The sequence below is a fragment of the Perna viridis genome, chromosome 3, assembly GCF_037379345.1.
Source record: "Perna viridis isolate PV_CMFRI_1.1 ecotype Kerala chromosome 3, ASM3737934v1, whole genome shotgun sequence".
Classification (NCBI taxonomy): Eukaryota; Metazoa; Mollusca; class Bivalvia; order Mytilida; family Mytilidae; genus Perna; species Perna viridis.
The window spans coordinates 27,087,759-27,115,693 of record NC_142447.1 but is presented as its reverse complement, the minus strand read 5'-3'; the positions used below and the strand labels follow the sequence as shown (position 1 = coordinate 27,115,693).

Genomic DNA, 27,935 nt, shown 5'->3' with positions numbered 1-27,935 from the left:
TTGTGATCGCCATAACAGTATGCTTTTGCTTTAGTAAATTCAGATTTTTTGAAGCAGAGGCTTAAATTTACTCTAAAGAGTGAAAGGTCATAGACTGTTCCAAGTTCCAAATCAATGGTCAACTTCTGGGAAATTAACAATTCACAATAAAATGTTAAAGGGCATATTAAAAGACTCATGGGTGGCCTTGAGCTGACATTTTTCATCCTATTGAGGTTGTTGTCTCTTTGACTTATTCACCATATCCATTCCTGTTACATGTATATTTAAGGTCCAAGACCATGCTTAATGAAATTTTGAAGAACCTAGGTCAGAAATTGAGGGCCCCAGACCTTAGACCACCAATAATTTTAACCCTTTAAAGACACCTCAGAATTTTCCTGAGAAGTCCTATCATGTTTATTATCAAATTCCTGAATGGAAATTTTAAATGAACATGTATTTATCCTTGGCCTATGTAAGTGTTGTCCTTGTTCATTTTTTCTGCATGATGTTTCAATATAATTATTGAGACCAGCACATGAAGTGTTAATCAGCTCTATTGTAAGATCATTATGTGGAGACAGTGATATATTAATTATATTATTTATACATTACAAAATCAATACATAATTGTGTTGCAGCTTTGGCTGTTAGTTGTATTTTGGACTTGGTATTACCGGTAATACATGTAGTAAATTACGTTTGAGGATGTAATTGAAGATATTTTCATCTATCATGTATGTAATTGACTACATCAATCATAAGTCATTTAAGGTCATTATCGCCATGTGTCTTTAGGCCTTATTCCTGATACCATAGGGGAAAAAATGATCTAGTATGTGCAGATTCTGTTTGTTAAAATTCTTGGAGACTGATATGCATGTACATATACATGTACAGTATGTTGAGATGAATGTACATTCATACTATTCCCAGCTTTTTTTTGTGCTGTACACATTTTGATACCTGATATACAATATACATGAATATCTATAGATGATAATGATTGTACTGTAGTCTTAATGCATTATACTGTATAGAGGATAATTTTTGAAGGGTGCTTATTTTGGAACAATTTGATGGTCTGTCTAAAAATGCCAAAATAAATTCTGTTGGAAATTAACTCTGAACTTAGGTACTTAGTGCACTACTTCGAATCAGCCAGAATTAGAATCACCAAAATTATTGGCATACATTTTTTCCTCAAATGGCCAAATTTTACACCTGCCAAAATGACCCACTATATAGTATCACTTTATACTGCTCTTTTGTCATGGTATAATGTGAAGAACTAACCAGTTTTTATGCCTGCACTGTAAGTACAAACAAAAAATAAGCCATGCCAAAAAATGTAAATCTTTTGATACAGTTTACATCTGATACCTTTTCATTAATGTGTTTATTTGTTGATTTTGTGGTTTCTGTACGTACAAGATAACCTTTCTGTCTACTTTAGAAGTTGTTACATGGTAAACTATTTCAAACTTTGACATTTCTAGTTTGCTTTTCCTTCCAAGTCTGTTTATCCATGTGGTAGAGCATTCAGTATTTGTGTTTAGTTGGTAGCAAGGATTGACACTTCTTCCTTGTAGATCAGCATTATTTGATTTGAATTGTTTATTTTCTGCTGTACCTTTTTCACCTGTTAAGTTTACTCGCCATATGGGATAGGCATCTTTTGATATGTGTTTATAATACCAACACTTCACCTATTCTAAGCTAATAATTTTAAGTATATACAGAACAAGTAACATGCTGAACTTCTCAAGTCAATTTACTACTAGTTGGCAGAATATTCTGATGTTTAAATGTAGATTAGTTTTATCTTCAGAACCAAGGTAATAACAGTTCCATGTTTATAATTAATGAAAAGAAAACATTGCTTTGGCAGTCTAGTTACCTTAAAGGCACAAAATAGTATGCACTTGGCAACAACTGTTTTCTGATGGTAATGTTAGAAAAAAATCAATTCTGAGTTATAGACAGCATGAAGTTGCTTATTTAGTGTCAGTGTCTGTAAGAATCAGGCAGTTGGGTGATACATAAAATAGAGTAACCACTCTGACTGTAGTCACTTTGACTATTTTTATCATCAGAATCAAGAAATACAGACTAAATTTTTCATGTAATTTTGGCTAAATGAATTGTACATGTAATTTCATTACATGCACTGCAAATAAACCTTTCAATGGCAGGTACATGTAACTGTCAAAAACTTCAATTGCCTAACATTTAAATGACAAATTTCTGAACATATTCAGTGATACAGAGGTCAAATAGTGACCATTTCAAACAGGGAGACTTCTTTATGTGAAATTATAACATCAGGTTGATAGATTTTTAACTTGTTTCATAATTTTCCCAATTTGCCCAATTCTTACAAAGACCTGTACTGAATAAAGATTAAAAACAACATTCAAACTACTATAGGGGAAATATTTGATATAAAAGGGCAATCAACAGTAAGCAAAGATGGAAACAAAAAATATGAATTTATATCATGAATATTTATAATCAATATGTTTTGACTTCTCAGATGGAATACATATTGATTATAGATCTATAAAGGCACAATACTGAGAAAAAAATACTATAGCATATTGATCCAATTGGAACTCCTTAGCCTTATTGTTACACATAAGAAAAAGCCTCAAATGCACTAGGTGGAAGAATCTGTCTGGAATTTTACCTATCTGATTCTAAAATTATAGTTAAACTGGTTGAACTTTACACTTTTTTCTTTGCTCCTCACTTTGTACCAAAATTCTGGAAAGAGTTATTGCTGTTTATTTCTAGTAATACATGTTTCAAACTAAATTTTTTAGTGCCACCTGGTGGTAGACCAATTTTAAATACCATATAACTACAATTCTGGTAAGTTTTTCAAGAAGAAATTCTCCTTTCTGCATCTGATTTTATGTTTTTTTAGTGTAGTGGAAATGGCACAGTAATTCCAGTTGCATATTGATCAAGTCTAATGTTGAGATCAATGTAGGATTGCCCTCTAGTTATTTCGTTTACTTGGTGGTTTTCTTATGGACACTTTCTCCACATCTTGACTTTATTATGGTGGATACTTGTAATTCAGATCTGGTTTAAAGGAAGAATATATTTTCATTGACATTTTAAGTTGGTATTTCTATATTGGAGATATAAGTAACCAACATGTTATAACACTTGAATTATTCAAAGTTAACATTCATTATGCCCTGATTGCTACAAAAAAATTACAACAGTAGCAGTTACTAGTGAATGCAAGAAGTAAGGTGTATATTGTAATTAATTATAATGAAGAATTTCACAGGAGTTTAGTCTGATAAAAAAGTATCTGCCAAGCTTCAACACATCCATGTAAGGTAATCTTATAATATAATGGACAGGGAAGAATATACTAAATTCCTGAAGAGTGTAATCCTAAGACTGAAATTGCATGTAATATGTCATTTTACAAGTAATAATTGGCATAATACAAACATGTAACTGATTGTTAATCTTGTAGAAATGATTAGATAGAACAGTAATATCTGATTAATTACTGTGGTAGAATGTACCCATGATATATGATAAAAGATGTTATCATATTTTGGTGTAAGCAAAATTAGAAAACAGGTTCTATAAATATTTCACATGAAACAAACATGTTCTATATATTTACTAGTAGTCCTTTTTTTTTATCATAAATTCTTGCCCATCAGCTGATTTTTCTTAGTTTGAGCCTACTACCTATTCCTCAATTCCATTCTACAAAGCCCATCCTATGTTTTCTAACTAGCATACTGGTAAATATTTATACCAGAATCAGTTGTTATGTCATTGTTCACTTCATAGCTTGTCTGCTTCTTCATTAACATGTTAGAAAATTAACCTTGCACAATAACACTTTATAGATTTTCTGGACCTTTTGGTTTTAGGTTCATTACTTCTTAGATTAATAGGTCAGTTCAATGCAATTATCTAGACTAATCTATCAGTTACCAAAATTCACTGCCAACTTTTTTGTGTAGAGGTTGTATAAGAAAAGAATGTAAAAAATAAGTTGTTTATAATTCAGATTAATTTTAATGCCTGTTCCTTTTTCAGTTGTATTACATTGCAGAAGAACCAGTACACTTGTAACCTAGGGTTGAAGATCAAGAAAATACATGATTTATAGTCAAAAAATAGACAAAACTGCAAAAAAAAATATACTTAGTATTTTAAGATAATTTTAAAGAATTACTTAAAAATCATGGAATCAACAGCAATAATAAATCAAGCACATGCAATTACTAGTAAGCCTACAACAGTCAGTCTATAACAAATTGTGTCCTGGTTGTAACTTTGTTGTTTTTTAGTTTATGCTTTAGAAATTTGGCATTAGGGTAGATCAGCTCAAATTGATGTGTCAAATACCATGGTTGGGGACCTTTGAGTTTGATTTTTTAACTTTAGGTCAAATAAATGATTTTGCTTGGCAGATTCCTATCCAGATTGTAACTTATTTGTCTTTTGGTGTAGGATTTTGTTATTTGGCATAAAGAAAAATCAGCTCAAGCAAGTTGTCAGATACTGTGGTTGGAGATCTTTTACTGTGAACATTGACCTCAAGGTCAAATTAATAATTTTTGCCTAAATATTGTGTAGGCTGTAAGGATTTTTGCTTGATACATTGAATGTGTTGTCCTTGGCTGAGTACAGGAATTTTATCACAATGGGCTTACAGAAATGGATTCCATTTCATTGAAATTCAGCTGTAATTTTTGTTATGAGCAGGTTTCTTTTGTTGAATTTTAAAAACTGCTTACATAAGGGGAGGCAATCTAGCCTTTATAGGTCTTCAAGTCAAGTTTTACTTGTTCCTTTTAAGTAATTTTACTTCTGTCTGTTAGTTTATGTGAACTTACAACATCTGTCAAAGTAACACTTTGGAATGCTTTATCAGAAGGAGTCAGAACTGAATGAAGTGGGTTGTTTTGTGAGTTAGCAACTTCAATCTTGCTTAGGCTTCAACAGCTTCATATGAACAGTAGCTCACAAGGTTTGGCACCTGTGTTCCATATGCATGTTTCTTCTAACCTGGACTTTTTATGAGCAACTCGATGGGTGTTTCTAGAAAAGCAGAGTATGCTTACCATACCGGTGCACCTGTTCCATGCTCCCAGTTTTTAGTGGAGTCCGAGTTCCCTTTTGTTACTTTGTATGTGTTAGTTCAGTTAATTTATGTTCTTTGTTGTGTTTTCCATGTCTGGTCTTTGTCCCTAGATTACTTTCTTTTGATTTCCACTAGAATCTTGGTTCCCTTGATTACTCTTCCATGTCTGGTCTTTTTGCCCTGGATTACTTATGTTCTTTGTTGTGTTTTCCATGTCTGGTCTTTGTCCCTAGATTACTTTCTTTTGATTTCCACTAGAATCTTGGTTCCCTTGATTACTCTTCCATGTCTGGTCTTTTTGCCCTGGATTACTTTCTTTTGGTTTCCACTAGAGTCTTGGTTCCCTTGATTACTCTTCCATGTCTGGTTATTGTCCCTTGATTTCTTTCTTCTGATTTCCACTAGAATCTTGGTTCCCTTGATTACTCTTCCATGTCTGGTCTTTGTCCCTGGATTACTTTCTTTTGATTTCCATTAGAATATTGGTTCCCTTGATTACTCTTTCTAGATATTCCTTTTTATGTTGAAGTAATCTTGCTACAAAACTTGCTTTTTCTTCAGATTTTCTATTGTACTGTATAAAAAGAAGTCCTTATCTCAGGTTTTGACAAAACCGATCACTTGTTCTTGAAGTGTTCAGATAAATCTGAAATTTAAGTTTTTTTTATGAAACACAGGCCCCAATGCTTCATTTGCTTCCTTTTTTTAGATATATAATACCAGCAAAAGGGTATTTTTGGAGAAAAAAGATGCATTTACTTCAGTGAATAATCTATTTTAACAGGGATTTAAGTTACATCATGTTAATATAATACTCTGTTCGGGTCTCAATTTTCTTTGTCCTGTCTTCATGCTTTTGGTCTTTACAGAATATTCTGACTGAAGTCTCATTTCATAATAATTCCTTTGACTGAGATGCACTTAGAATTTTACTGATTTATCATTTCTATTTTTGCCTACAAAAGATGTATATGTTTTGGCAATTTATTTAACAGTTATGTAAATAGAATCACCTGGCATTGTCTGTTTACTTAGATTTGTCTTGATACTTTTATTTTCTGCTATTTAATCTAAAAGCTTCCTGATTGATTTAGATAAGAAAAGTAATCTGTTCTACAAACAGTCTCTAATTATTTAAATGGATGATACCAGGTGTATTGTATTCTTTTGCACTAATTGTGTCACTTAGGGCTATATATTGTAAGACACTATTGGTTCAGAGGAGGTCATGAATCGAATTACTAAAAGTTACATGTGTATATTCGTTTACTATGAATTGGGCTATTGAAGAATTTCTGAGCAAAACCAACGATGCAGTGATCAAGTAATGGTTTTTACAAATACAGAAAGCATCCTTGAGTGATATTACATTGTCAGAGTGTTGGATTTTGTATATGTATGTTCCTGATTTTTCCCATTTTACCTGTTTCTTACAAACACTTAAACTTATTTGTGAAAATTGCTACAAGGAATGCAATACAAGATGACATTATAACTTGGTCATATCTTTATACTCTGGTGACTTAAACTGGTCTGTTCAATGAAACTTACATGTAATAATAGTTAATATCGGTTTCTAGATTCTGTGCTTAATAATGGCTAGCAGGTTGTTTGTTATTCTAGTGTATCTACTTTTATGTCTCAAACCAGAGGATATTTCTTGGTGTTCTGTGTTAGATAATCTATATATCTAAGTGTTAATATGTTAATACTGTCTTATATGATATCTAGAGGCATATTGTCCAGTGTATATTTGGCCTCCTTGTACTCTGAACATGGTCAACATTATTGATCTGTGTGATAGACTAAGTCATGTGTACTACATGATGATAATCAAGAAATCCTCTGAGAGGGTAAGATTAACAAGGAAACTGCAGGCAATGATTTTGATTTTTTTATTGGTGGTAAAAATTTGTTTTATTTATGACAAAGTTTCTTCCTGATTTTAAGTTCTTTCAAGTTAAAAATGCAAGTTGACAAAGGAGTATAGATGTTCTCCAAAGTCCCTATCTTATATGAATTTCCTTGATATTTTGTACAAGGGTATTTGATATCTAAAGTTAGTAAGCTACATAAGTATAATATTTATTATTACCATCCCCAGCTGCTAAAATAAGGTCTTGTCATCAGTAATAACAATATGACATTCTGTTCACCAAGTAGTAGGGGTTTTAAGTGGTATTAATTTTTAGATATTTATGAATAATCTGAGGTTTAAATTTACTATCAAGAGTTCAAGGTCCAACTCTCGAATTTATGTCAGAAATTGAGGGTTCTGGACCAGGGAGCATCACTTATTTGATCCCCCTGTGAATTTACAATTAAAATGAGGTATTCTTCTATATGACACATTCTTGATATTGTTGTTTTAAATTTTGATGAAAAAAAAACAAGCCCATTGATTAAAGTTCACTACCTTTTTAGGCTGAATGGTCATTGTACAAGAAGGTGTTTTGTGTAAAAAATGAGAAATTGCCAGACTCAATCAATTTACATGTATTGTGCAGGATGTAAAAATAGGAGATGTGGTATGATTGCCTAACAGACAGACATCCACCAAAAGCCAAGCAATGAGCAATTAAACCCCTGCAGGTCACCACATGGTCTTCATTGATGGACAAAAACCCATAACATAAAGCAAGCCCCAAAACAAATGACATGAAACTATTCATAAAATACAAAAATCGACCTAATCTATAGAAAAAAATGTAAAATGAATGACAATGAACATAAAAAACAACATGAACTACTGGACTATGTGTTCCGGGCTTGGTACAGGCACATAAAGTATTAGGCAGGGTTTAGCATGTTTATAAGTGCTCAACCCTTCCCTAACATGGCACTAAAAATGGTTAGAAAATACACCAATAAAAGGAACTATAATAATCTGTTGTTGAAATCAGATTTAACTCTTGAGATTATTACAGAATACAAACAAACAGGACAAAAGGCAACAAGCTGTATGCACTCTTTCTGTAAAATAGTTCAAATTCCCAAAGTAACTGATCAGCACACCTAATACTGAAACTTTGTTAGAACTAGTTTTCAGGAAAATACTGTTGTTTGAAACTTGGTGTTTTTGGTTACATCTGAAATAATTACTAGTTAATCAAATTAGTTGACTTTAAAACCCTGAATAAAATAATGACCTATTCAAACCAATTCCTTCAGTCGAAGAGATGTGTGATTAAGACTGGTTTGGTTGTAATGTGTAACTGTACTAACACAGTTTACTCCTATCATTGTGATTTTAGTTTGTTCGTTTGTTTTTTTTCAACCAGAAGTGGACAACATTTTGCAACCCAGAAATGATCTTCATTACGACATTACTGTCAGAAGTTACAGTTTATTTCTTTCTTTTTCTGTGACTGATTGGCCTCTAATAATACAGTCCTAATTAAGTCATCATAGTGCACAAAAATGGTTCAAATTTTCAGAGATTTATATTTACATTTTGTGGAAATTTGTTGCAGTATAAATATTACAAACATTTTGCAGAAGTCTTACAAACTTATTTTGAGGACAGTATGTATTTGATGTTAATCTTAAATTAGATACTGCCAGCTTGAAAGGATTATAAGGTTATCCTCAAATTTAACTTTCAGTAGAAGATAATTGATTGACTCAACAACTTAAAAATTTGTCTTTACCTTAAAGTTTATTTTGAAGATATATATTTCACATGTATGTCCCATAAAATGTACATTAAATCTTTTATGTATAACTAAGCACCATTCCTATGTGTCTATTTTAAGAGCAAGCCAAAATATCCAGTATAAACCCGTGGTTAAAACATTAAAACAGAGAGGGCTTCACTAAGTTACAAAAAAACTTCTTTTCAAACAAGATATTAGTTTCAAAAACAATTACAATATGTTCCAACTGCAAAAAAATTGGACACTTCTGATTTAAAAAAAAGTCAGAGGTTAAATTTATTTTGTAAGTTAAAGAAAACATCAGGCACATGATAAGTCTAGAAATAGAAACAATACTAATTGTATGTTGTTTTTTTGATCTAGCTGAGCATCCCTGAAAAAAATCAAATAGATGTGCTTTCTATATCATTAGTGTGTGGATTATTATATGAACTGGGGTTTTTTTTGCACCTTATGGTTTGGCTTATATGATACATTTTTACTGCCAATTTTGTCTTGTCAGTTTGAGTAATATGAGACACCCTTAGGGTTTATTAGATACCTATGAGGAAGTTCATAAGTCATAAGACAGAATGGAGATTTTTTTTACATCATAAGGTCATAAGGTTAAGTATCATAGTTCTTTGCAAGAAGGTAATTTGTTTGAGTGGGTGTAATTACTTTATGTTCTGAGGTGATTGTGTACTCCTGCTGCTGATGAACAACCTTTTGAATTTCAAGTTCAGTTGGTCAATGGTCAAGGACGAAATGGCAAATATATTATTCTTTGAAATATGGTGTTTAGCCCAGCTCTACGGGTTATAGTGTCTTCCAAAACATGCTTAAAAATATTTAAAATCCAGGACCATTTTTTTTTCCCAATGGAGTAATTTTTTGGGCAAACATGTTTAACCTCATCACAAACTGCCTGTCCCAAGCTACAAGGAACCTGTTATCCAGTAGGTGTCCTTTTTAAGCTCTCTGTTATTCGTTCTTCCATATAGATAAGGTCAATTTTTGTGTTTTATTAATAGTTACACTTCATTTGTTTTGTTTTGTGGCTTTTACAGTTTGTTTTACAATATGAGTTTTCCCCATCATTTAAGACCATAGGGTGACATGCAGAAGTTAAATTGTTGTTGCTTGGTATCTGATGGATGACCGTCTCATTGGCAATCATACCACATCTCCTATACTTATGCGTGGTATGATTTGTCCTGTTTACTGTTGAGTGTATAATTGCACTGTAGATCAAAAACTTGCTTTTGTAAATCAATGTCTTCATTGTCATAATCATACAATGGTAAACACATCCCAAACACATATATAATGCGCTTTCCATTCTGCTTAATATTTAAATGGATATAATGATAGAAATGTAGAAACTTTGCCACGTTACAGCTAAATACAGTAAAACCTCTTTAAATCAAACCCTTTTTGGACTGTAGAATTTGGTTGGTTTGAACAGGTGTAGTTCAAAATACATTGCAGCTAACACATTGGGACTTCAAAAGTTGTGTGGTGTAGGCAGGTTTTTGGTTAATTCAGGTATGGTTTAAACAGGTTTAACTGTACATGTATTTTTGGTAGTTTAAGTATAAAGGATGATCATATCACTAGATATGCTTTTATGAACACATAGAGACTTGGTAATGAGGATAGGATTATTTTGGATTTCAGAATGAAAATGTCAATGACCTAAATATTGGGACCTGTTCAAATCTAAAGAAATATTAAAACATGAATATGATAAAGTATCAATGTGCAGATAAAATTCTACTGCTAAGTTTCCTTTTTAGAGGTCAGGATAAATAAATTCATCCTGCTGTGACCATGGTCATCAGAAAATAAATATTTAAAATGCTCATTGGATTTTTATGTAATCAACTTCTTTCAGTAGTTCTTGAAAAGAAAAAAAATCTTATTTCATGATGGATGGTTTTAGTGGTTTGATAGTACACTCAAACCTGTCTATACTGAACCCTAAATAACCCCAAAACCTGTCTAAACCAATTCAAAATCCTGCTTAAACCAATCCAAAAACCTGTCTAAAACAGAGATGTTTGAAAGTCCCTTTAAACCAGTTTACATATGTTTTGAACCTTGGTAATTTAACTTTAGCAATCTTAAAGTCTGAAGTTTAAGTTTCAATTTACACAGGTTTCACTTTTGCACTGTGACAGTGTGTGAACTTAGTGGTTGACAAATAAATAACATCTGTGAAAAAATTCACCCATCTCTACAATGAATTTACTTGTAATCAGCTTGTTTATCAAAGTATGGATAGGTCTTCTGGGATCAACTATGTTTTATTATATGAATCCACATCCATATTAATCAGTTGACTGCTTCCTACAATACTTGTGACATTGTCACCGATAACATCACAAAACTGTATCTCCTGCCTCAAAGAATCAAGCCCTAAAGCCCTAAGAAGTGACATTGCAACAATGGCAGATCCAAATGAGGATTTTGGTGTTGGAACCACCCCTCCCCTCTCCCTGTGTTTGAAAATTTTGTTGTTAATGTGCACTATTTTGGCAAAAATGAGCATAGCCTGGACATTTCATTTGATATTTATATTGGTGGACGAACTGAATCATAAAAACCATGAAAATTGTTGCTCAACAAATTATAGTACATTCCTAGTGCTATTAACTCCAAGTTTACTTTCAAAATTATCTACTGATAAAATTTGCTATTCTTGTCTTAGAAGAGGAATTAAAATTGTGTGAAGGCCATGATAACTGTTAGTACTTAAACTTATTAAAGGGTACTAGTATTCTTGGCTGTGATAATTTAAACAACAATATTCATATTCAGGGCTTTACTTGGCTGTGATACATTTAACTGTTTGTATTTTTAGGGCTTTTCTTGGCTGTGATACATTTCTGAAACATTTGTTAGTACTTACAGGGTTATGCTCGGTTTTGAAACATTGGACTGTTTTTACTTTCAGGGCTATATTTTGCTATGATACATTGGACTGTTTTTACTTTCATGGCTATGCTCAGCTATGAAACATTTGATTGATTGTACTTTCAGAGCTATGCTTGGTTGCAAAACATTTGACTGTTTGTACTTTCAGGGCTATGCTCAGCTGTGAAACATTTGACTGTTTGTACTTTCATGGCTATGTTAAACTGTGAAACATTTGACTGTTTGTACTTTCATGGCTATGCTTGGCTATGAAACATTCGACTGTACTTACAGACCTATGTTTGGTTGTGAAACATTTGACTGTACTCTCAGGACTATGCTCAGATGTGAAACATTTGACTGTTTGTACTTACATGTCTATGCTCGATTGTGTAACATTTGACTGATTGTACTTTCAGGGCTATGTTGGGTTGTGAAACATTTGACATTTTTTACTTCCAGGGCTATGCTGGGCTGTGATGAATTACAGAAGTATGACAGAGCCAGAGTATTTCTTGATGAAGATTACACTGCTGCTGACAAATTTACGGTATTACTAGTGTTTGATTTTGAATAACCAAATAAGTTAAAGGTTAAAGGTTAAAGGCATTCTTTCCTGACTTCAGGACAAGAAATTGAGCTAAAGAATGAATCTCATTGAAATTGTTACACAAGGTGTCATACCACCAAAGGAAGGCTTGGTTCGATTTTTAGATGTGTGACTGGAAGCAGTTTGGGGAACAAAATATGATTCTCATGAAAATCTTATCCTTCTGTCAATCACAATCCAAATTCAGAGCTGTATCTAGCTTGAATGATGTATCCATACTTGTCCCAACTTTAGCGGCTATCTGCAAAACATTTTATTAAAGTTTTAATCCTGTTTTAACTATGGAAATATATGAACAGAGAAATTATATCTTCAGAAGCAAACTGCCAGAAAATAAAGATAGACTTGCATACAACTTTTGATGCAGGCATGTCAAAAAAGAAGGCAACCACTTCAACATAATATTTCTCATTTCTCATTGAAGTGACTATGGTTAACGTTTTTCTATTTTTAAAATCATGTTAGCTGGTAATGTTAGTATATAAGTCTGATATCTATCTTCTGAAAAGCACAATTTAAAAGAAACAAGTTAAAGTTCTGTATGAAATAGTTGAGAAGGCCCTTGTTTCTAATAGCCTATTGGAAGTTTGAATTTCTGATTTTTTATACTCTATACAATACATAAACAAAAAATGCATGATTAATATTCTTCTTATTGTATAAGTGGTTACATTATCCAAGGAAGACTTCAGTCATCAATTCATGTAAATATTTCCTTAAATATTACAATAGCCAACTTCAATGTTTTTAAATTGTTTAAAACTGTGTTGTTGTATGTAATTTTACCCTTTTAGGCTTTAGGAAATATTTATTTTATCCATGAAAGTCTGGAAGATGTTTCCATATGGGACTTTGTGGGTAAGTTCATTATTGTTAACTGAAGACCTTCAGGCAAGAGATATCTATACATGTATTAGCTTTTTACACTATTCAGAATGTTTTCTATATTTAGATATTGAAATATTATTGTTACTGTTGACTGGAAGCTTATACAATCTGACGTTTGAATGGGTTGTTCACCCACGCAAAGCTATGGATTTTAAACTTTAAAATTCATCTGTACTTTATTTTCTCTAAAATCGTGTTAGGCCACAAATTAAATATCTGTGTTTTCCATATACACTGTCTAAAATCGTGTTAGGCCATGAATAAAATGCCTTTGTTTTCTGTACATTCTCTGAAGACCTAGAAGCACAATTTGAACAAATGGTCTATTCTTGACCTCAGAACTTCATCTAAAAAGAATGAATGAATATGTAAAAATTACATAGATATTCAGTAATACAGGAAGTAATTTAGCCAGCTTTGCCACATGTTTCACTTTAAATGTTGATCATACTTATCACATTGTATTTACAAACAGTTTATGCTTTTGGCATATTCTAATACCTAAATCAAACTAGAAAAAACTCACTTAGACATCTTAAAGTGGAGAAGAAAAACTGACTTGATAGCTTTTATCCCTTGATTCATGTACCGTAAACGTGTTAAATTTTACGTTGGTAATTTTCCCAGATTCTATCAGATGATGATATTTTTGGGTATTAGTTTTTTCCATTTCAACATGTAAAGTATAGGTAATTTTTGCTAGAAGTATTTTTGAAGTTTTTTTCTTTAAAAATTATCCCGTTTGTGAAATATATTTAATTCAAAACATTTTTTTTAATGATGACGAGATCTATTTGAGTTGTATAAACTACCTGTAAACTGATTTATTTGTTTGAACTATGTATTAATCTGACTTTCACTTTACATTTAAATCTGAGGTTTATGTGTACTGTATTTTAATGCCCTTAAAACAAAATTCAGGCAACAACAGAGAATTGGTTCGGTTATTCTTAAAATGATAAATGTTTTTTTATCCAAAATGAGAAATGCATTTTTTTTTTTACCAAAATAGAGAAATGAGTATGACTGGGATACATTTATTTCAGCTTCAAACAAAAAAATCTTTTTTTTTAATCTCAATTCTTTTATTATTTATGCATTACTTTTTATACCAAGAAAACTGGAGAAAAACAATTAGAATACCACTTATAGAATATTATCAACAAAATTTTGTATGTATGGCCTAATAAGACTAAAACTCTATGGAAAACTATGCTTTCTTGAGTTATGTACAAAACTGTCACTTTAAATTGTAATGTATGGCAAAAATATTAAGATTAAAACAATGCATTCATCATGTCATGTTTACTTTTTGTTTGAAGTATGCGGTTTATACTAATGAGCAATGTTACATAATAGAAGTGCCATATGTTTTCCTATCTTTTTTAAACAAACACTTCAGGTTCCTACAAAGTTGTTACAACCCACTGCTATGTTCCGACAATTATTTCCAAATTACATGTACTTGATTCTGAGTTACATTATTTGTCCAGGGGAGGTTTGGACAATACATGTCTACAGAAAAAAATCAACGAAATTTATTGTCTATATAAACTTTTACTTTAAGCTCATAGTCACTTATTGAAATTTGTTTTGTTTAAAGATTTTTAATTGTAAACATCTGAAAGTTTTTTTGCTTCACCTATAAGCTAAAGAGTACCAGTACATCGAAAAAGATGTATTTCTGCATTGAGTTCTTTTGTCAGAAAGGGATAAATTCCAGAAGCATTGCCTTCAGTTAACACCATTAATCTTTCATTTGATTTTCATACCCTTGTCTTTTAAAGGACACATAATTGTGTCTCCCCCCACACTTCGTTGAATAGACATAATGTTTTTGCCATATCCATCCATCTGTCTGTCCATCACACTTCTGTAAGTGCAATTTCTTGGAGGAAACTCTGCACCAATTTTCTTAATGAAACTTTGTATTAGGTAAAGCATGATATGTAGTTGTGCATATTACCAGGAATATATGATCCACTGAACTTGGTGGTAATTACCAGTATACCACTTTGAATTTTGGAAGGAGAGACATGTTTTTGTTGGTAAAAACAAACTTTAATGATTAGGAGAATTGTATGATCATGTGTCCATTCTTTTGTCCACACATTTTACTGTGAAAGTATTATTGTTCATGGGATACCTATTTTCATCATTTTCGTGGATTGGGTAAACCATGAAATTTGGTTCCTGACGAAAAAGAAGTTTCCCATTCGTTTATGTGGTAGAGCTGTGAAATCGCCTAGTTTAAGAGTCTACGAACTGGTCATTTTTCCCTAAACCATGAAAATTGGTGCCCACAATTAAAAGTCCTTTCACAGTATGGTACTTGAAACTACTACCAGGAATTAGTAGAATGTATGCTTTGGGGTGTAATGGTTGCCTTTTTGTTTTCATTGTTTTCAAGCCTTATGTTGCAAGGTTACTGAAATTTGTTAATCCAAAAAATGGGTTAAGCATATTATGTGCTAAATGCAGCTGTTTATTTCTACTAACAGTAGCATTCAAGTTTAAGCTCAGTATAATTTGAAATTCCCTGCCAAGAAATTAAACAATTGGATTCCTTCTTCATCTTGCCTAAACACAAAAATCAAGCTGATGATAATATCCTTGAAATCTTCCTTCAGTTTAAAGGATTTGTTGTGTATTTTATGAACATCTAATTTGCAATATCAATTAAGATGAAATTAGAACCATTGAGAATTGGCATGCACATATGTTATTTTTCAGACAGTCTGGAGTTAGCATCTTTAAATCATTTGCAATTTCTGATTTTTACTTCCAGGTTTTACATATTTTTTAAATAAAAACTGACTTGTACATATACTTACTATTGATAAAAACATATTTTGCTTATTTATATGTTTTGCAGTGCTCATGTAGGGTGATTTTCAATAGGCTGAAGAATCTCAAAGGACTTTTTTGTGAATGGTTTATCAGCAACTTTTTGTTTTTCTGTTGTTCTTACTGCCTAATATTTAACCCCAAAAAATATGTGATGTCGCTAGTGAACAGAATTACATCAATTTTGAAAGTCTCCACAGCATGTGAAGCTCTACTTCTTATAATAAATATAGCTGTACTGTTATTGCCTCTTTTGAAAACCACATTTTTACACAAAACCTATGTTTATAATATTTCTCTGTCTCTTTCAGATTGTAAGTTTATCCCTGTTGTTGGAAGGGAGGTGAGTTAGTTTACTGAAACATAAATAAGAAAGTGATTGATAATATTATTTCAGTGCACCTAATACAATTTATGCAAATTTTTTGATACAGAGTAGCTTGAGTAGATTCACTTATTGTAAAAATACTTTAATTTTAGGTTGCCCATTATCATTATTAGTCAAACTTCCATTAGTGGGATATTGAACTTATTGATTTTCTTCTGAGCTTCTTAGTTTTGAATGGAAATTTTATGTTTGTTTAGAATTCAAACTAGTGGTTTCGGTGCAACCACAAAAACCACAAAAATTAGTACCTCATATTTACCATGCTACTTAAACAGTAAGTCATTTTAATGTCAAATAAATGAAACAACTTTATCATAACAATAAAGATATTTAGGAAGTATGAAGAAAAATTCCAACTATAGGTTTTATGATCTTATCAGGTGTATTTAATGGGTGTTTTTGTGTTAATAAAGTTGTCCCTATATTGAATTTGATGTTGATATAAAGATATTTACTGACGTATTGTATGATATCTCATCAAATGTAGATTAAAACTAGTCATCTATTGATAGGCATTTTTTCTTTTATTTCTCTATAGTATTACATGATAGCAGGGATTGCATTATTTTCTTGCATTGCAGGTACTTTTGGTTTTGTAGGAGGTAATTTTCATCATTTTGTTCAATGAAAATGCATGAAATTTTAAAATTCTGGAGGTACATTTCAGTAGTTTAGAAGGGGAAAAGTACCTGGTACCACCTCTTAATGAAAGGCCTATGATAGAATTTCATAGATATAAATCATTTTATAAGGATGATGATGCTGATTGATTATGAAATAATTTCAGGTACTCTCAGGGAATATAGAGACTGTACAGATAAAGGAAAAAGCCAAGTTCCCGCAAGACTTTTTCCCTGATGTGAGTTTAATTTTTCTGGAGTCCAATACATTTTTAAAGGACTGTAAAGTTGTTATTTGATATTACAGATTACATAATCAGGGTTTTGATATGTACTGATAAATGATTTGATTTTCTTCACTCACACCCTGTGATACAATTTAAAGTATCTACTGGTATGTCATTTTATGTAAATATTGTTTGCAATAGATAAAAAAAATGTTTTAACAGTGTTTACAAATGCTCTTACAAGCTTAAAAAGGTATCAGTAAACCATTTCCAAATAGCATTGACATTGACATGTATTTATCTGTAATTAAGTCTTTTTTTCTACTTTTGGGGCTTCTTGGAAACTATGATATTACACAATGGACAATGTGATATGAATAACTGATTTTTGTCCTTGTGGTTATTTGATGTGTAATTGTGTTTAATTGTTTATAAGATCTGATATGGAGGGGACAAAAGCATTGTTGGGACATTATTTCAATTGTTCTCCCATAACAACTGGTGCTATCATAGACAGTCAATAGCTAGAATTATGTATATAATCAAGTCTAAGCTAGACCCCAGCTGTGGAATTGATGAGAGGTTGCAAATTTGCAATGCGAATTTGGTCCCTCCCTCATCAGGATTCAAATTACCTCTCTTCTCTGACATCAATGGCAAAACAGCCTGCTTTATCCAACGCTCTGGACTACTCTGCCAACTAGGCTATATATGAGAATATTTTTTATCCCTTGCCTTTTGGGAGAGTCAGGAAGATTGACTGTAGAATTTGACTTTCCATACCCCTGTCCTTAAGTGGTTTTTTTCTTTTTTTTTTTTTTTTTTGCAATATTACTACTTTGTCTTGGTAGATTTTATTGAAACTTGCAATTATGAATCTTTACTGACAAGGAAGACACCTATTGCCTGTGTGGTCAGTAGGTTAATGTAAAATTAATTTTTTTTTTAGACAGATGTCTCAGCACTTCACACTATGATGTCCATTTCAGTTGAATCGAGTTTGTGTTTAATTAGTAGTCTGTATTCTACAGTGGTTCTTTATAAAAATGTACTGGATGAACTGGAAGTAGAATTAAAGAAATTGATTACATTATAATAATTTTGGTAATTGGAGTTCCCCATGTTTTAATCCTAATTGGTTCATACTAGGTTCACTTTACATGTGGGAGTAGAATTAGCATATGTGTGAAAGAAATTAGGTGCCATGCAATTATAAATCTTCAATGTCATCTTATTGTTTTCGTGTCATCCAAGCTAGCCCTAAATATAACTGCATGAAGCTAATATTATGTGATTCAATGTTAAAAGATAGAAAGATTGCTAAATAACATACATTTATGACATACTTTGCAGTTTAAGTGGTCTAGGAAAGGATTTTTAAGAACAAGGTGGAATATCCGAGGTTGGTAAGTACTGTATGATTAGAAATTAAACAAGAAATTATTGAAATGGAATCCATCTCTGTGGGGGCCACTGTGGCATGTATATATGAAGTTGATTTGGGAAAAGCTTACCAACTCAAATTTGCAGTTTTTTAATGTGCATTCATATTCAATAGAATAATTTGCCAGTCCAGAATGAAGTATGGAATCAGATATATTCCAGACACCAGTTCGTCACTGAAAAGAAACAGGATTTTGACCTGGAGGTCAAGGTTCCAGGTCATTTGGCCATGCCTCGTCTTTACATGATCTACCCACATGCCAAATATCAAAAGCTCACATCGAAAGACAAAAAAGTTACAGCCTGGGCACAAGTTTGTCATTAATAAACAGGAATTTGACCTTGACCTTCACAAACTGCATAGCCATATTGCATTATTTATTTTTTTCATTTTGCGAGCTGCTAATGACATTATTAAATTTTCTGAAAGTATGAAAAAAAAACATTAAAAGACAGTTATTTCCTGTCTTTCAAAATTGTTTTTCTTCCCCCTAAACTTCAAGATTTTAGCATTTCAACAGCACATTAAGTTTTATTTTGAAGATCAGATTCTTTACAGAGATGGATTTATTTGGTCATATCCTGTAAAAATATAGATCTGGATCCACCTGTTAAACCTTTTTGTATGAGATGTTAATGTGAAGGTCATTTTTACTATTGTGCCTTTCTACTTCAATTTTAAGTGTCATGCTGATTAGAATTTACATCATGGTCATGCTGGTAGTATTACAATAGATACACCGTATAGAAGACCATCAACTTTAAATGGATAAAACTAGATATTAGAAAAGTAGAGAGACAAATCATTAAAAAATGTTCTTATCACCATAAGTTTCAATTGCATTGTCTAAAACAAGCTTAATTATATGCTGTCATTTTTCAAAACCATTCACAAAATATTTTAAAATGGCTGAAGATAAAGTAGAGTAGAATACCAGTATGTTTAGTAATCGAACTAATCCAATTTTTTTTTTTAGTTTATTTGACCTTGTCAACATCCATTTATTCCATGACGCATCAAATATCATCTCCATGCAAACTGTAAGTTTTAATGGTTAAGTTATCATAGGAATAGAATATTAATTGACACCCTTTTGTATGGTGACATATATTTAAGTTTTTTCCTCAGTTCGCCTACCTCCAATCCTATAATTTTGAAAGTTAAATTTTTAGAACCCTTTACAATGGCTTAAGTTTTGTATTGTGGATTTGCATTATGAAAGTGCTTATATCTAGTTTAAATGTTTGATTTAAAGCAGATACATTTATGTCAAAAAAAGTGATAATAGTGACTTCAAGATTTTCAATCTCAATAATTGATGATGAAGCACGAAAGTTAAATCACACTTTGTATTTTGTAGAGTCCATCCATTTACAGTCAAAACAGAAAGGCAGCATTTGTACATACTCTTGAGAGGTATAGTATATGTGTGAAGTGTTATTGTGGTTATAAAACTGTCTCTTTATTGTGATAGTAATAAAAATATATTTGGATAAGGATTTAGATACTTGAAACAGACTTAAATGAATTAAAATGTTACATGATAAAGTTGGGATTGTTTAAATGTGTGCATCCACTATCACTCTTTGCTCACTGTGGTTGTCTACATGCAATCTATAGGGTATTAAACGTTTTGGGAGATTTATTAAGGTTTTTTTCAGCAATTTTTGCCAGATAGATTTTGTTTTATGTGTACATATACTGCATTATTACCTCACAGTCAAATATTCTGCCTATAAAAACTAAATACTTATATACTAAAACTGTTGGTAAAAGCCTTTTTCGTGGTGTGTGAAATTATTATCAGTAAATTTGATAAAAATATAGTTTATGTAAATAAGTTTTTATTTATTTATAGATTTGAGCAAGACCAGTTTGATAAAGTCCCATTGTTTATATTTGGAGATTTTAACTTTCGGTTAGATTCAAATCAGTTAGTAAATGTAAGTATCATTTTAAACATTAAGTAGCACTCCAGCTTAGAATCATGCAAAATGTGATTCATGGGTAAAATCCCAACATATTTTTATTTTTGATATTTTGTTTGAAATGACATAGTAAACAGAAATTAACATTCCGTTTTTTAGATAACCTGTGATCTTAGGAGATAAAATTTATATAGAATGTACTGTACCGTACATTTCAAAATTAAGGGAGATAACTCTGGAAATGACACTCAAATACAATAGAATCTATTAGATTTTTAATGTTGATTATCTCGTAAGAGCAGGCATATATGAATGAATAATTACACATTTCATAATATAGACTCATAAATCAACTCAATATAAAAAATAAATATATGTAGCCTTTTTTTAGGTGTATCACATTTTACAGAATTTGCATGATTCTTACGTAGACTACTACTTAATATATTCTGTCATACTCATTTGTTAACTAAGTTATTCTTTATTAGGCTTAGGCATCACATAATTGAAGGGGAAAAAAAAGACTACTGAGAATGTTCTGAATGTCCTATCAAAGACTTGGGATTTTATGACATCACAAACAATAAAGATTATTCTCAGACAGAAATAACTTTAGAATTTGTGATCCAAGGGCCTGATAATGCTCTGTATTGCCGCAAAAATGTATCATCTAAGTAAATGAAACTCTCAAACTTGTATAAGAACTATATTGACTGTTAAACATATCTAAACTGTAAAACATAGCAGCAGTTATTGCTACTGAAAAAGAAGAAATGTGGAGCACTGATTATACACTGATTTACAATACAAATGGAAACTGTTGGGAGTTGAATGAAATCAATTTCTTTTTATTGATTAGGCATACCTGTAAACCTTTGGAAGAGATTATGTGGGAGATACTGACGTAAATACACATTTCTATTGTAAAAATTCCACTATGTAATATTTTTTGGCTGAAAATGTAGTTGTTTTAACCTAAAACCTCCCAAAAATCTTAAATTTCTATGCGGGAGTCTCCTCCTTTACATGTGAGGGTTAATAGGTATGTATTGACTGATTTTCCCTTTTAATCATGATATTTTTTTTATTGCTTGATTGCTTTGGAAAATGATATGGGAGCACTTGCCTACTAGACAAAATATGGGAACACTTGATTACCAGACATGACATGGGAACACTTGCCTATTAGACATGATATTGGCACACTTGATTACTAGACATGATATTTGAACACTTGCCTACTAGATATAACATGAGAATACTTACCTACTAGACATGATATGGGAACACTAGATTACTAGACATGATACAAGAACACCTTCCTACTATACATGATATGAGAACACTTGCCTAGTAGACAAAATATGGTAACATAATTTCCATACATGATATGGAACACTTGCCTATTAGACATGATATGGGCACACTTGATTACTAGACATGAGATGGGAACATTTGCCTACTAGAAATGATATGGGAATACTTGACTACTAGTGTGTGTAAATACCTGCTTGGTAGTTCAATACCTGCCTTTATGTACATGAAACTATTTGCATAATTGTATTTATTTATATTTTCATCAGGAACTCACGAAGAAAACCATATCAAACCAAACAAAGGGCAAGAAAGGCCAAGTCAATAAAATATGTTATACAGAAGAAGTTAACGATAAGGTACCATACTAAACCTGTCCATGAAAGGGAAAAAAACAAAAATATTCACTTTACATCATGACAAGGAAAAACATCAACTGTAGTTGTGGAATATTGGCATTTATATAGTATAGGCTGTATAATTTTTTTATACCTCCACTTGCAAAGGTGGGGTATACAGTGATAAGTATGTTCATCCTTCTTTCCTTCTGTTACACAGAAGGGAGGCCCATCTCTTAACCATTACTTCTTGTGAATGGAGTTTAATGAAGCTTTCATAATATTTTTATTACATGTTCCCATTGTGAACCTATTTTAGACTTTGCTGTATATCAATTTTGCAGTTTTACATAGCAAAATATGGATTTGATCATTAATTAATATGGGGACATAACGGGGTCCTTCTCTTATCCATTACTTCTCCTACACTGCTGAATGGAATTTATTAAAACTATCACAGAATTTTTACAAATTATTACAAATTCCCATTGTTCACCTAGTTTAGATTTGGATCCAAATCAATTTGGAGGTCAAAAGGTGCATGTTATCAAATGGGGGAGTGGGGATATCAATGTAGTGAGTATTGGTTACAGTTTTTCTACTTTTGTTAGTATTATAAATTTGTATGACAATATGAACTGTCCTTACACATTATATTTTCATTGCAAAATGAGTAATCTTTGTGTCTAAAGAAAATGAGAATTTGATTAAGCATTCTGACAGTACTGTTTTATACAGATATTTACCTTAACAAAAGTTCTGCAATAATGTTGGATAATGTTGGCGTCTGGGATTTAGAACCATTCATGTATAAATGCACATCTTTTTGTTGTCCTCTGCCCCTGGGTGACATGGTAACTTAAAATGTGTAGTCATCTATGGTCTTATTGACCACTTCTGGGTCAACACCCCTTGTGTAGGACCAAAAACACACTGAATCTAGATCTATGCATTGTTAGTGCATAATTAGTATGTATTCTGCTCAAAAGTAGTCAAAATGAAGCTGAGAACATGTACTTTAGAATCATATTTGTGATTTACTACAAAAGTGTTTGAATATTGTTTACATGTGTGAGTAATTTGACTCCTTCTTGTCAGTTAGCAGAAAGTTTTCAGTATTATTTATTGAGGTATATTTTGCGAAGAATTTCTATGATTATTGCACCATTAGCATAATGATTTTGAAGCCTTATTTTCCAAGCTTTGCAATGGTATGCAATTTAGAGATGTCATTTGTCCTTAAAAGGCACAGTGAAATTTTGAAGTAATGGAAAAGTTAGAAGTGGTTAGCAAGTCCTATGTGTGGAGAGTTATCTCCCTTGGAAATTGGAAATCCTTCTAAATTTGTCACTCTGGCAGTTATATTTCTCAACAGCTTTGAATGCCGCCATCAATCTTTTAGATAATTAAAAAATAAAATCAGCAGATATGATGTATATTTTATGTTGTACAGGTTGTGTTGACAGTAGAAACCAAAGGTTTTGATTGTCATGAAAAGCATTCAGAAATCTTCCTTAAAAAGTCAAAACATGTAAGTATGACATGGAACATATATCAATAAACCTTATTGGTTTCAAATGAAAGTGATAGTGCTGAGTCTAGTATGTGAACTAAAGAAGTGAAACCTTGCATGCACTTTTTCCATTATGTAAATATCTGAAAATAAAATGAAATTCAAGTTAACATGCAATCATGTTTATAGTTTTATGATAATTTTTAAGAGGGTTAAATATACTGTTTTATTATATAGGTAGTAGTGAATTACTGAATTTTCCCAGTGTAATTTTATTTTTTTTTTTTTGATAATTCACACTCTGAAATAAATTCGGTAATTTCACTCTTGCACTTTCTCCCACCAAAATGTCACAACACGATATTAGTCCGCCATTCAGAAAATTTTAAATTTATGTTGAAAATAATAATGAATAATGGAGGAAATCTTTATAATAAATAAGAAAATCAATCGGTTATCATGAATAACCAAAATATGATCACTCGTGCCAAGAACGAATTAAGATTAAACTCATGCATGGAACCACACACTCGTTTAATCTAGGATTTTTTCGGCTCTCGTGATCATATTTTGGTTATTTACTCTTTCCAATTAATTATCCTTTTATTATTATTCAATTTAAGTATTTTAATCATTTTAAAATTAACTTATCCTGCTCATAATTCCACCTTCACCTACCGGTAGTGAACAAGACTAATAGATACTGCTGATGAAAAGAAGAGGTACATGTTGAAAAATGATGTAAAATGTATTAATATATTTAATACACCTGCAATTGGTGCAAATGAAATAGTTTCATTTTTGGGGCAAATAAAATGTGGTTTGTGGCACAAATGGAAGATTTGTTGGGTCCAAAAGCATTTTATCTTTTTGTTGCTATCAGATTTATTTGATTTCAGAAATAATTGGAGTTAATTGAAGTTCTTGCATAGGAAATTTGCTTATTTTATTTTCAACATTAAGTGGTAAAAATCTGAATATGCTAATTAATAAAACTTTTATATTTCAAGTACATCAATGAAATATTTTTAATATTAAACACAAAGGAACAGGTAACCCAACTATGTTTTGTACTTTAATTTTTTGTGTCTGTAAGTCTGGTTCATGAGTCACTTCATCCAATTATGAAATATTTCTAATTTTTTAAATATTTATTTGATATTAAATAACCTTCCTTGTGACAGTTTACATTCATAAATGACCAAGTATTTAATAAAAAGTGGATAAATGCAGATTACAGAACAGTTGACATTAATGACCTGGTTTGATTAAAAATGACCAATCCACCAAAGCCTGTTAAAAATCATATCACTGCCGCAGTGGTCTCAGGGTAGTGTCACTGTCTTGAGTGCCAAAGGTCGTTGGTTCGATCCCTAGCCTAGTCACACTGATGACTTTAAAATTGGTAGTCACAGCTTCTTCAAGGATATGGTATTTAAGGGGATAGAGTGACAACAAGTTGACTACATGTCAGAATACTGTCACTGTTAGGGAGAACCTGCCTACATGTAGGCTGTTGCTTCTGTGAGCTTAGTATATCAGAATAGTACAAAACAGGATCTGTTTGGTAAGTCAATCTTTCTCGTCTTAAATGCATGAAATATCTACCATAGGATGTTAAACAATGATAATAAGCAATCTATACAAATTATTTTGGTATAACAACATTTTTGCTTCTTTTACCTTAAAGGGAAAGACCATGTTGTTGTGAACGTCACAAATATCGAAAGTAATCTGTTCAATATTCATAAAAATTGAATTGAAACAAATTGATTTCCTTTTCTTAATTAATAAATTGAGATTTATAATTAGGAAATTTTAATTTCCCGCGCCTATTGGCGCCACCATGACCGGTTGAACTGTGACGTCACGAAGTCGGTTTGTAAAGTGAAAGTAAATAGGTAATTGATTACGATGTCCGAAGAAAATCGTAAATTTGGGACTTTTTCCCTATAATTTCAACCCAAAATAAATAGAAGAAGAGATTGAGGCACAACATGTATAAGCAAATGTCAGACATCATCGACCAACAACGGGATTTGCAGCCATATGACTAGTATTTGTATGGCTACTTCCGAATAATGTTCATGTTGCTGGTAAAACAAAACTTAGAACATTTCTTGTTTGTCATTAGTGCAATCTCAAGCTTGACAATTCATCGTGTTTTGGTGATTAGATAAACATGATCGTAGAGATATTTATGGAATATTCTTTGTTTACATATTATTTGCAGTATTTGTATCAGTACCAAACCGACTTAGTGACATCATGAGCCAGTCGGAAGCTATCGGTAAAAATCAATAAAATCTGGCTATGATCTTCCTTCAGATAGGAGAGTTCTGCAAGATGGCTATCCCCTTATATTTCAAGGATTTCGAACTTGCATAGCCTTAAGCATTTTATAAAAGCGCATTTTGCATTAAATGTTATTTAATTTTGTTAACATGTGTATGATTTATCAGAAGAGCCCAACTTAATGCAAAGATGGTCTTTCCCTTTAATTAACCTTCCTTTAACTTACACTAAATGTTCATTAAATATTAACTATTACTTAATCTGTGTTATTAATGTATTTTTCAGTTACGACGGTATGATGCAGAAATGCAGTTGTATAAAGATAGACTGTATGAATATGAGATTAGTTTTCCGCCCAGGTATGCCAGTAGAGAAATCAGACAGATTAAAAATCTCTCTACTCAGTTTGTGGCAAAACTAATGCTATTGTTTTATTTTGATTATTTTATTATAAAATTATTTTATCATACAACAAGATCCTCACCACCAAATCTGTTCTGTTTGACGTTTAGAAAAGACTTATTCCAAGAAGCCTTGCTGAATTTGTTGAATCCTTTATGAAGTAATTTTGCATTTACAGTTTTATTGTAAATATCTGTGATACTGGATATAATTCATTCTTATTTTATTAATTCCATTAAGGATTTCACATCAGTATGATGTAACATTATTAATGACAAATTTGGGTATTTTTCAGTTTTGGCAGAAAATGTTCAAAATTTCAAAAAAGAGTCCCCAATATTTTGATCTATTATGATGTCATAAATTACTACTTATTTTACACTTACTGATTTTTTTAAAAGAACTGTTGAAGTGTAACATTAGTCAGAAGTTATCATAATTTATGGCATCATGAGAGCTAATTGTATCTTGGTGTCATTACTCACGATAAATTGAACTCTTATGATAATTTTTAGAACAGAGTCAATTTCACAATAAGTTCCGAATTTAAGTAACATTCCAGCTAAGAATCATGCACAAAGTGATACATGGGAGAAAAGCCTACATATTTTTATTTTTGATCTTTTGTTTAAAATGCTTCAGTGAACAGAAATTAACATTTGGTTTTTCGTATAAACCATGCTCATAGGAGATAAAAAATTGTATAGAATGCACTATAAAATTCAAAATTTAGGGAGATAACTCTGTAATAGATTTTTAATGTTGATTATCTTTTAAGAGCAGGTAGATTTGAATGAATAATCACACATTTCATAATATAGACCCATAAAACAACTTAATTACAAAAATAAAAATATGTAGCCTTTTTTGGGGTGTATCACATTTTTCAGATTTTGCATGATTCTTACAAAGACAGCTACTTAAAAGTTTTATGAGGTCACAGTATTATTTTGCATTAAGATCTAATAACTTGTGAGTAATTTATTACTTACAATATTTTGTGGAATCAACCACAGCATATGGCACATATTGCTAATAAATGTTGGTACATGTTTTTAAAACTTACTTTTGAGTTATATGTTATTTTAGTTATCCTTACTCAGAGGATGTTAGTGATGGTTTATCTTACATGAAAACAAGATGTCCTTCCTGGTGTGATCGATTACTGCTCTCTCATAGTGCCAAAAATATAATTGTACAAGTATGTATTCTTCTGAAATGCTCCCTCTTAAAATGAAATAATATTATTCATGTAGTTTTAGTACAAATCTTTGAATTTCAAAAATCTTCAATCTACCTAAACCTTTATCCTGAGACTTTTAAATGGAGATTTAAGAGGGGATTTCTGACTTAAATGGTGCTAAATTTATTTTAAGTTTGCTTTTGAAAAGCAGTTTTTAGTGCTTTTTTTGTTTCCAAAGGAGGGGTCCCCACTTCACCCCCTCATTCCCACA

General features: G+C 31.5%; 1 protein-coding gene across 1 annotated transcript in view; it reads left to right on the top strand.

Annotated features, from left to right (window-relative positions):
• Positions 1-27,935, top strand: part of LOC148621668 (inositol polyphosphate-5-phosphatase A-like) — a 45,688-nt gene that overhangs the window by 7,268 nt on the left and 10,485 nt on the right. Inside the window, exons 4-15 of the mRNA XM_088576282.1 lie at positions 12,130-12,217; positions 13,072-13,135; positions 16,324-16,355; positions 17,188-17,259; positions 18,601-18,653; positions 19,668-19,731; positions 20,052-20,107; positions 20,550-20,634; positions 22,203-22,292; positions 23,725-23,802; positions 26,365-26,438; positions 27,571-27,682. Of these exons, the coding sequence (XP_088432408.1) occupies positions 12,130-12,217; positions 13,072-13,135; positions 16,324-16,355; positions 17,188-17,259; positions 18,601-18,653; positions 19,668-19,731; positions 20,052-20,107; positions 20,550-20,634; positions 22,203-22,292; positions 23,725-23,802; positions 26,365-26,438; positions 27,571-27,682 (868 nt within the window). The remainder of the gene's footprint in view (positions 1-12,129; positions 12,218-13,071; positions 13,136-16,323; positions 16,356-17,187; positions 17,260-18,600; positions 18,654-19,667; positions 19,732-20,051; positions 20,108-20,549; positions 20,635-22,202; positions 22,293-23,724; positions 23,803-26,364; positions 26,439-27,570; positions 27,683-27,935) is intronic.